The 11,826-nt window shown below is 37.7% G+C and overlaps 2 protein-coding genes across 5 annotated transcripts in view; both read right to left on the bottom strand.

Moving 5' to 3' along the window:
* The window catches only part of LOC106078545 (uncharacterized), a 171,731-nt gene that overhangs the window by 74,980 nt on the left and 84,925 nt on the right, over window positions 1-11,826 (bottom strand). The gene's annotated exons all lie outside the window — the stretch shown is intronic.
* LOC129927715 (uncharacterized) lies at window positions 771-6,642 on the bottom strand. Its single transcript, XM_056038073.1, has 3 exons — window positions 6,506-6,642; window positions 1,945-2,078; window positions 771-1,798 (listed from the first exon to the last, which is right to left on the bottom strand). The coding sequence occupies exons 1-3, from the start codon at window positions 6,640-6,642 to the stop codon at window positions 771-773; spliced, it is 1,299 nt and encodes a 432-aa protein (XP_055894048.1).

The following is an 11,826-nucleotide window of genomic DNA, read 5'->3' as shown; positions in this document are numbered from 1 at the left end:
AAAAGTAATTTATGGCCTTCACATTTAGGTCACAATTAAGCGTTTTATCTTATCTTATAAGTTATAGACGTTCCTTAAAAACGGATTGTTTAAGTCCTACGAGTACCCAGGAGTTCATCTAGTCGCACATATAAACTAAAGACTTAAACTTAACTGCTAATTAGTCTTTCTGGCTGACTCAGGCAACCCGTTCTACTCGTCATTGGCACGTATATCGTTATTGAAGGATTACATGGTCAAGAAAAGAAACGTGAACATATAAACCGATTTAAAACCGATTATTTGGTCAAATGATTTTCACTTGTTCAATGAATTTAACGTAGTAAAGGTACCCCTTTTAGACCTTGCAATGTATGGGGGCTTGACGGTTAACAAGAGTGTCATGAGGGCAGCACAACGACCAACCGCCTTTACATCTCCAGTGTATGTCAGGTAACCTTTAGAGCAGAGGTTCTCAAACTTTTTTTGAGTTGGGACCCCTTTTATAAAGTCAAAACTTGCCCACGGACCCGTAAATGAAAAAGCTACATAAATCATGTAATATTGGTAAAAAAAAAGTCTTAAAAACATTTGGTTGAAGGAGAGTCTATTTTGTTCATTACTTCTGTTTAAATTAAAGTTTTGAAAAATGTATGACTTGGGTGAGGTTCGTGAGATTTTAGGACTTTATTTACACCTGGCTCAAAGAGAACAAAGTTCGAGTCGGTTTCTTGTATTTGTGATGAGGTTATGAATCCCAGTTGTACCCAAAAAGAAGACGGGGAACTTCTTTACAATGACCCGTAATGCAGATTTGTGGTATCCTTGATGAAACATTGCCTGAAGTTCCTCATTTGTAAATATTTCAGATGAGTATGTTCACCTGCAAAAGGTTCCAACACCCAGTCGGTATATTCACGTGCAAAAGGTTCCAACACCCAGTCGGTATATTCACGTGCAAAAGGTTCCAACACCCAGTCGGTAAATTCACCTGCAAAAGGTTCCAACACCCAGTTGGTATATTCAACTGCAAAAGGTTCCAACACCCAGTTGGTATATTCACGTGCAGAAGGTTCCAACACCCAGTCGGTATATTCACGTGCAAAAGGTTCCAACACCCAGTTGGTATATTCACCTGCAAAAGGTTCCAACACCCAGTTGGTATATTCACCTGCAAAAGGTTCCAACACCCAGTTGGTATATTCACGTGCAAAAGGTTCCAACACCCAGTCGGTATATTCACCTGCAAAAGGTTCCAACACCCAGTCGGTATATTCACCTGCAAAAGGTTCCAACACCCAGTTGGTATATTCACCTGCAAAAGGTTCCAACACCCAGTTGGTATATTCACCTGCAAAAGGTTCCAACACCCAGTCGGTATATTCACCTGCAAAAGGTTCCAACACCCAGTCGGTATATTCACCTGCAAAAGGTTCCAACACCCAGTCGGTATATTCACCTGCAAAAGGTTCCAACACCCAGTTGGTATATTCACGTGCAAAAGGTTCCAACACCCAGTCGGTATATTCACCTGCAAAAGGTTCCAACACCCAGTCGGTATATTCACCTGCAAAAGGTTCCAACACCCAGTCGGTATATTCACCTGCAAAAGGTTCCAACACCCAGTCGGTATATTCACCTGCAAAAGGTTCCAACACCCAGTCGGTATATTCACCTGCAAAAGGTTCCAACACCCAGTCGGTACATTCACCTGCAAAAGGTTCCAACACCCAGTCGGTATATTCACCTGCAAAAGGTTCCAACACCCAGTCGGTATATTCACCTGCAAAAGGTTCCGACACCCAGTCGGTATATTCACCTGCAAAAGGTTCCAACACCCAGTTGGGTATATTCACCTGCAAAAGGTTCCAACACCCAGTCGGTATATTCACCTGCAAAAGGTTCCAACACCTAGTCGGTATATTCACCTGCAAAAGGTTCCAACACCCAGTTGGGTATATTCACCTGCAAAAGGTTCCAACACCCAGTCGGTATATTCACCTGCAAAAGGTTCCAACACCCAGTCGGTATATTCACCTGCAAAAGGTTCCAACACCCAGTTGGGTATGTTCACGTGAAGAATGTCTTTAAATCCTTGTCTTAAGTCGTTACAGAATAGTACGTAATAGACATATCAAACAGAAGTGATGGACTAGTTAATTATTTATACAAGTTATCCGATCGAATCAACTGTTGTTTTGTTTTATTTTAATTGTATAGGAATTTCATCTTTCTAGGGAACCCTTTCGGTCAGGAGTCCGCATACCCTAGTTTAAGAAACACTACTTTAGAGTTAGGTATACGCAGAGGCGCACTAAAAGTGCCAAACTTCAAAATCCCAGTCTTCACTGGAATTCCAACCCAAGACCCCTCTAAGAAGTATGATCTTGATCATAGTCCAAGGGAAAGAATAGAAGTCAGCAATTAGTGTTAATCAAGCTAAGTTTTAAGATTGTTTTATTAATAGATCTGTACACCTGTAGATGATTAAGACATAAGTTCTTGTTTTATTAATAGATCTGTACACCTGTAGATGATTAAGACATAAGTTCTTGTTTTATTAATAGATCTGTACACCTGTAGATGATTAAGACATAAGTTCTTGTTTTATTAATAGATCTGTACACCTGTAGATGATTAAGACATAAGTTCTTGTTTTATTAATAGATCTGTACACCTTTAGATGATTAAGACATAAGTTCTTGTTTTATTAATAGATCTGTACACCTGTAGATGATTAAGACAAAAGTTCTTGTTTTATTAATAGATCTGTACACCTTTAGATGATTAAGCACTTCATAAGCACTTCTAGTCGATAAAAACTTAAAGTTTACATTTTTAGCAATTGATTGAATTTTCGTTTTCTGCCGTAAAAAAAAAAAGGAAAATAGCGAATTAGCCTCTCCCGTCAACATGTCAAAATCCTGTTCAAACCTAATTACTATAGACGCTTAAAATGATCGCTAATGTGTCCCAGAACTGTAAGTATATCAATTAAATGGAAATTAAGTAACATTATATTATCCTAAAGCATGCCGCGGAATGTTATTTAAGCTGTGCTCCGTCCAGAAAGTAGAAATTACTCCGCTAGCCATCGGAGTGTTGAAGTATCTCCTGCAAGCCTCCAAGAGATGGCCGCAGACGTAAACAGACAAGAGGCGGCTGGTTCCTCCACCTGTCGTATGATGATGAAAGCACGTCAAGGGGGCCGAGGGGCCTGGAAATGTTCTTACTTAACATTTTACTTACCACCTTCCCCCTCCCATCCTCCCAGGCCAGCCTCTAACGACGGACACGTGTCATCGCTTCTGGAGAGAACAAGAGAGAGAGAGACCAGGGAGGGAATAGCAGGGTTCGCGTGAGTTTGACATTTATACGTGAGCTAATATTGCCTGAGAAAATTGCTCTTTCGCCGGTTTACACGTGTGAGATAGTTTAGGCAGAGCAATATAAACGCAGAATTAATGGGATGCCTCCAAAGTTCGTGTTTTGAAGGAGCTAAAAATGTTTCAGATGACACACACTTTTTTTTAAAGCGCATCTATATATTCTCATTAGGCGTTTTTTAAACAACATATAGTATTGCAATAACACAATGAATTTTGCGGGTTGAATGTTGAAGCAGTCTATATTGATCTGTAATAGGCTGGTCTTGTGGTTGTAGATGGCTGACTAATTTCCATACTTTTCACTGAAGATGTACGACAGTCTTGTACGAGTGTATTCTTGTTAGTTCGATGTTACAGACAAACACTATCGCAATGACAAGCAAAGATCTAAGTTCAGACTATTGAATAACTTGAAAAATGTTAAATAGATAATGATAGTAAACGATGTTATCATCTTAAAGTCCTAATACCTACTGAATAAAAATAACATAAAGAAACCAAAACCCCCTAATCCGTGACGTCACTAAATGTTGCGTACAAAGTCCGTCACTACTATGGTGCGTTGCTATGCTATCTAAATGCCTAACAAGTACATAACATTGGACTCAATTCGGCTTTGGAAGCTATTGTCAACTTCGAGATTTTAGGACTGAGGCTTCCAAGTGTCATGGGTGCCTGACATATGTTGCGGAAAGTAAACTCGGTTGGTCATTGCGCTGGCCAAATGATACCCTCGTATACCGTCAGCCTTAGAGTCAGGATTGTCTCGTCATCATCTGCCCATAGATAGCACTACTTGACCCTGGAGGCGTTGAGTGATTCACGAGCCAAAGAGTTCTAAAATGTTTATATGTTTCGGATGTTCCTTCAGAGTTGAAGATAATTACTTCCTAGTCCATACCTCCCGCAGGACGACGGGGGATGCGAGCGGGCAGGGTTTGAACCCTCGACCATCGATAAATCTGAACGACAGTCCAGCGCGCAAACCGCTCGTTCAGGCAGCCATCCTTTGAGTTGGTTCTATGTTCAGCAGCAGTTGTTTTTTTTTACAAAGCTTATATTAACTTTGTCTGTCTGTATTCTTACACTAATTGTTTCTTCCACTTCCTATTCTTGGACAAGGTTGAAATCTCCCACAATTATTCATATAGTCAAAGACTATACATGAATCGATCAAAAAAAAAATTAACCAGTTATTTAATCAATTAGTGGTACACCACGCCGCCGGTCAACTAGTTTTAAAATATTTTATCTGTTTTTGTACTGTTTTGTATATGGGCATAGGATTAAAGGGAGTCCTCAATCTATAAGAGCATTGTAGGACCTTCTAACAATGAAGAAGCGTATTCTTGTATAAAATATATTGTATACGACAATACCAAATCAAAATATAAAAGTACTGATGTGACTTTTTTTTTTTACAAAGCTTGTACCTACTCACTCCGTCTGTCAGGTAAAATGTTTGTACACGTTATTTCTCCAACACCCATTCTCGTATCTAGTTGAAACTTCGCACAATTATTCAGACAAGACATAAAACAATTTAAAACAAAAATAGCCAGTTAGTCAATTAATTACTGGTAATTATTTAATTTTGTTTGATAGCATCAAGGGAAATGAATCCTTTAGTATTCATAGATACGGCTAAATATGTAGGGTTTTATCCCCTTAGATAATTAAAGACATTATTTCCCACACTCACTTTCGGATCAAATAGAAACGTCAAACAATTATTTATTGTACCTAACAAGACATGAGTCAATTAAAAAAATTAATTAGTCAATTCATTATTGGTTATTGGTTACTTATTTTAATATCGAATAAGGTAAATAACTTCTAAATTGTTGAGAAACATACTGGTAAGTGCGGAGTTAATTCCCTTAGATAAAAAGGAATTTAAAAATAAATATTTTGCTTGTTTTAGTGTATTTTATTATGATAGTGATGACTATTCTACGACCCGCAGCCCATATTTGGTCCTGACTTAGTAATAACCTAGGCGCTGAGGCCCCACAAAGCTCCTCTACTCTTTTTAGAAACATATTTAAGATGTTAATAGGTCGAAACAATAGGAAAATGTCGAATGCAGTAAATCATTCAAATTCAATTAGTAGCTCAAACGTATCTTAACAGATCACTGAATGTACCGAACGCTAGAGAGCAATCTCGTTTGGCTTTAGTCACATTGTTTAGCGAATCATATCTAGGAAAACTCTCTCTGTCTGTCTGTTAATATGTATGTCTGTCTGTCCGTCTCTCTCTGTATCTGTCTTTCTTTCTTTCTCTTATAATGAACGTTCCCTATCTATGCAACTTTGTACCTGCTCTAGCTATACCATGGATGCTAATACTATAAGAAATGTCACAGATAATCCCAGCTAGCCCTGTCCTCCCATTCAATTGAAATTAACAAAAGATAATATTTAAAAGTAGAACGTTGTTTTAGAGGCGGTGCTAGGGGGATGATGTCACCCAAAACCCAAACATCTTTCAGCAAATCATTTTTACCCAACAATTTTTTCCCCTTTAGTGTCAACCCGTGCGGTCCGCACCCAATTGCAACATCCTAGCAACGCCACTGCTTAGTATTATTATCTTTTAACTCTATCGAGAAAGCTTAGGTTACGTATAAAATGCCAACTTAAATTTACTCTTAAAGTTGGTTTACGTGTATCATGTGCGTCTTATTACCCGCCTGCAGTGCTCTGGCATTAATGACGTATTATGCCTGCTTCCGCCATGTTGAAGTCTACACAACGAGGCAGGGAATTCATTATCCGTTTATTTGCCGCTTGATGTTAGTGAATTAGTTTTTACTCTGCCAACTCTAGAACATTTTTTCCTAAAGTAAGTATTGCAAGGGTACAAGACTAGTCAAATGGATACTTAGACTATTGTTTTGAAAAAAAAAGTTTGTTAATGTTTTATCCCACTTCTGACACCAATATGTTGAAACAATGGTTGTGTGGGCTAGACGTCTGGAGCAATAATCCAACGGCCATGTACTAACACCCCTACACGAAGTAGTTCTGGATTCATCGTTATTTCAGTACATTTTTTTTTCAACGAAATAATTGTTTTTCATTGTTCATTCTTAATTACATTGAATTGTAATAGCAGAATGCATGGTTTCAAACATAACAGGACTGGTATGTGCCATTCTAGGAGCTTTATCTGAAACGCTGCCACCCAAGTCGATGTACATATTGCAAGAAAGATGAACAAATTTCTTTTCACTTGAATTGAAGAGTTTCATTTCTGTTGTAGCATCCATCTTTTGTGGCAAAAAGGGAAACAACCTTACCGGACATTGTTACGGCCTACACGGGAACTCGGTCAGGTAATTGAAATGGGAGGAGTTTTGGCTTTTGCCCCCCTCAGTGTGTGTTCTTGTGTGTCTAGTGTTCTCTCTTTCCTTTTTTATCTCTTTCGACTCTTTTCAAATTTATTTAAACGACGTAAAAATCTTTCACTCTCTTTTTTTCCCCCTGTCCACGCTGCTATCACGTGATCTTCTCGAGATCGAACTTATCCAAGTTTTTTTTTATTTAAGGGGAGAGAATTCACTCGAAATTTTAAAGAGAGCTTTGAGCGAGTGAGCAAAGGGGGACAAATACAATATGTGGGTGTGAGTTAAGAACAAAGGGTGTCTTGAAGAGGAGAGATATAAGCCACCCCTTTCTGTCTGTCTGATTAAATCTATTTATCTTTCTTTCATTCATTTTGAGTACATCATTCCTCTCTCTCTCTCTCTCTCTCTCTCTCTCTCTCTCTCTCTCTCTCTCTCTCTGTTCCCCTCTTCTCTCTATTCCCCGACTACGCCCTTGTTTCCCTGCCTGGTACCCTTGGGCCAAAACCCTTACAGATTCAATCTAGAAGAAAGACTACATGTTTTAAAAATGTACGTTTTGAACTGGTTAAGCCGCCCACTGACTCAACTTTAGATGTCTACTCGTAAAAAGACAGCAACCACTAAGTATGATACCAAGGGAGAAAATTCAAGCAATAATTGAAATTCTAAATTTACCTTAAAAAAAATACATCTAGATATTTTTTTTAGACAGTAGGTCAGAAAATACAACAATTGATTCATTATATATATTGTTATAACCTTGCCACGCACACCACCATTCAATATAGTGCAGAAGGTGCGCACTGTTAGAGACTAGACAGAGAAGGATGTTGACATAGGTAGCAGAAGATGATAAAGTTCCGCGGAAGTCTAGAACCGATGTGAAGAGGCTGTGCTCTAGGCAGATGTTTTTCTAGTGTAATTGTGATGTCCCCATGTAAATAAATATCAATATCGTTGAGTCGTCTCCCCCTTAAAATATTACAATATTTTATTCAGTGGACCGATAACCATTTTATTTATTTAGACATGCACATTTAATAACATAGTACTAATCGACACACCAAAGGCCCTAGAAATGTGAATACGCTACTACGTATACAGTAATACCACAATATGCTCAATCAAATCCAACTATATCCAAAGTACTCGTATTGTATTGGTCATTTAAGAAAGTGCCTTTAAATGTAACAGGAGTAAAAATAAAAATACGTTTATTAAGTGTATAGTCAACCCTTGTGACTGAAAGTTTATATATTGAACATTTGTATGGAAAACTGAAGAAGAAAACAACAGTTGACTTGCTTTTCTCTTCTATATATGAAAACAAAGAGAAATATTGATAACTAAAGAACTGAAAAACTAAGTGTAAAAAGTAAAGTCCCACGCTCTTCTTTAAGACCCTTCCAGTGCCCGTGTGTGTGGGTTTGTGTGTGTGTGTGTGTGAAACAGTGTTTAAAGATTATCTATTCTTTGAGGTTACACGGTTGTTAGTGGTTACGCCATTCGGACATTACACTTGCACCTAGGCCCACCCCACATTAACATCCTACTTCCGACTCTGAAAGAAACATTCTTCCTTCCTTGACATCTCGCTTTGATCGAAGGTCTTACACCATCTCAGAGCTAATCCTTTATATCACACTCTCAGACACATAGATATCAACGTAAAGTTACAGGGAGTGTTTTTATCAGCAGTTATAAGTACATCTGCACTCTTACATCTGGACACAGACAAGGGGGGGGGGGATAATGAAACGAGGCCTGGTATTTAAGTGTGAGCTAATTATGATTGATTTGATTCATTATGTGCCTCCATTGATGAGGTGGACCTTGTGGGTACTATCAGCATCAGTTGTTGATATCACAAGACATGCATTGAATCGGAGATCTGTCTTTTTTTTTATAGATTGGTGTGTACTGTTAAACAATGGGTGTGTTTACACCAGCGTACAGAGAGAGAGAGAGAGAGAGAGAGAGAGAGAGAGAGAGAGAGAGATAACGACAGTGTGAATGGTCGTAGTTTAAATATCACTAAGCTAGAAGGATGAGATGAACATGTGGATTAGTGTGGAAGGATAAGATGAACATATGGATAAGTGTGGGGCATGACTAACTTCATTTTTCTTAAAGTAACGTCTCTAAATTATAATAAGATAGTATAAGATAAGTGAGGAAAGGACAAGAGAAGTGTGAAAAGTCTGATCAGAACATCAACATGGGAGATAATTAATCCCAGCAGACGAACAAAGATTCAAAAAGTATTACAGTGAAACGAAACAATTAACGTCGGAGGCTCTCAAAATTTTACGTTGTGACGATGGTGGCGAGGGGCGCGCCATTTTAGTTTACAAAGTGCGTCACGTGACTAATGCCAATCAGAAGATATCTCTGCACTCCTGTCCTTATCGTGTGACCGGTTCAGGTGAGGGTAACTTGACCACTCAGTTTCCGCCTGGGACGGGGAATCGATAAGAAAGCTAGCCGTGTTTGGCGAGTAATGGGGGCCGATAGATTAGGGTCTACGTATCAGGGTACTAAATGACCTTCAAACAGGGCAGAGGAGGCGGGCAAGGATGTCGCAAATATTTGATGTGGAACTGGTTGGTAAATAATACAAACATTGTAAGCTGGACTGGTTGGTACATAAAATAAACAGTAAGAACTGGATGGGTTAGTACAAATAGTAGATATAGTGGGCTGGAGTGGTTGGTACAGAAAGCAAATATTCTGGGCTGGATTGGTTGGTACCCGGTCAAAGTGGTTGGTACATTGAACAGATAGGTTGGTACATGATAAGGAGTGGTGCAAAAATCAAACATTACAGGCAGCATGACTTTTAAAAAATACATTATTAGCTGGAGTGTTTGGTACAGAATGCCAATATTCTGGTCTGGGTGGTTGGTACAGGAAATGGGGTTGCTGTTACAAGGGAAGGAGTGGTTGAACAGAAATCAAGCATTTTGCTTCAGTAGGCTAGTTGACACATAAAACATTTTTTTTTTTACTTTTTAGAATTTTGTAATCGCGAATGTAGCTACAGGTTGACTGTAGGGGATACAAAAAATACACAAAAAGTAAACTCATGCAATTTTGAGATGGTGAGCATTTCTGAGAGAACATTACGTTACGTAAGAAGCCTCTAAAAGAACTGGTTCAAAACCTGCGCTTTGAGATGCAGCAATATTGTTTAAAGGTTGACATAACAGATGATCTTAACATCTTCTGCTCTATAGATCACAAGGTCTGAAAAGGTAGGAATACATTTTATGCTTTAAAGAAAAACATCGCTTCACTCAACACGACCAGTGATCTTAAGACGATTGCAGTATTTGCCAGTACTAACTACTCTTATTTATTTGACTTATTGAAGAGCTATTTCATGAAAGATGCCTTTCCAAAATACTCACGATTTTTTTTAAAGATAACCAGCACCCATTAAACCACTGTTACATAAGATCTGAACGAAGTGGTCGTCTCCTTTCCATTAGAACTAAAACAGAAAGATTTAAAAACTCCTTCATCCCACTGTCGGTCAGAGTCTTACAAGATCATCTGTCGTCATCGAGAAGTTCATAGAAGTCAATTTATAAAGCGCTGGTTGTGAGTGTGTATGTGTTTTCGTGTGTGAATATTGTTCGTATTTGCATCTATATTATTATTGTACAGTTGTTACGCTGAGGTTGTCAATTGTATTCAAACTAAATTTCCATTTGATTGGATCAATAAAAATTATCTTATCTATCTTATCTTATCTTATTTTGACCAGGTTTTTTGTTTTCTAAACTGACTCGAGAATGCATTTTATTACTGCTTAAGCTTTCAAAGACCAGCTCCCCTGTTCACAATGCACTGAAGATACTCAGCATATACCTTAAACTTTGTAATAATACTCTTTTACACCCGGACCAAATAATATACTTGATAACCTATTTGTTTTCCACAGTTTTAAAGAATAGTAACACTGAATACGTAACATAAATGAACGAAACCAAACAAAGACACAAAAAGATGTACACATTAAATAACTTCGCTAAAACTCAATTAAATTAAACTAAAATCAATTGATTTCACTAGTGCTACTCCCAAGAAAATATTGTTCCAGTTATATTCTAGCATTCACAGCTTCTTGAGCAGTGTTTCTCAAACTGGGGTACGCGACCGAAAGGGGTACGCAGAAAGATAAAAACAATTGAAATTAAAGGTCAGTTAATCCGATCGGAAAACTTGAATAATAATCAACTAGTTCATCACCAGTTTTAGATACTTCAATTACGTACTCATCTATGAAGAAAAAATATAAAAAAATGGAATGACCGATGGAAAGTTATATATTCCAATACTTAGAAAGTTGGATCATAAACATTGTAATATTCAAAATACAGTTTTTACAATCCTCTGTTCCTGCTACTCATTTGGAATTTCGTATTAATGAAAATATGTAACATAAGCCTGATAAAAGTCCCCCCCCCCCCTTTTTTTTTTAATTTTAAATATTTATGGAAGAGAATCTTTACAATATATAGTGAGATAAAAAAAAATTTTTAATTTCTTAGCTTTGGTCTTTGCTTATCAAATAATTTTTCTAGATTATATATTATAATTAATATACTTTTGATAAAATTAAGCAATTATAGTTATAAGAAAGGCTAGAAACCATAAATGAATTATTTTATTTTTGCTTATAATAGTAGCCGTACACTATCCCTCTGTAAGTCCGATCAGGAAAAAAGTCAATGACCAAAAATTTTGAATGTCTTGTCTCAAGGCATCTGTAACACAGTAATTGTAGTGACGTAGCAAGGTTGTTAAGAGATTCTGTAAGGCCTTGATCGAAAACAAGCTGAGCATCACCATGACCCATGCGCTTTAACCGTAAAGAAACTCAGAATCTGTAATAGCGAATGTATAGTAGTCTAGAGAGACTTACGTTAAATATCAGCCCACTGGATGACAATAGTAACATACGTGTTGTTCATGTTATTAACTCATTATTTGCAAAGACGCAGCTTGAGCAATGGTAGGTAAATAGGATAGGTCCTACATTACGTATCCTGAGAGTTACCCTAAGAGCCACTAGAAGCCCCCGTGTTTTGCATAGTCACT

Source organism: Biomphalaria glabrata, chromosome 8, assembly GCF_947242115.1.
Source record: "Biomphalaria glabrata chromosome 8, xgBioGlab47.1, whole genome shotgun sequence".
In the NCBI taxonomy this organism is placed as follows: domain Eukaryota; kingdom Metazoa; phylum Mollusca; class Gastropoda; family Planorbidae; genus Biomphalaria; species Biomphalaria glabrata.
This window is presented reverse-complemented; position numbering and strand designations above follow the sequence as displayed.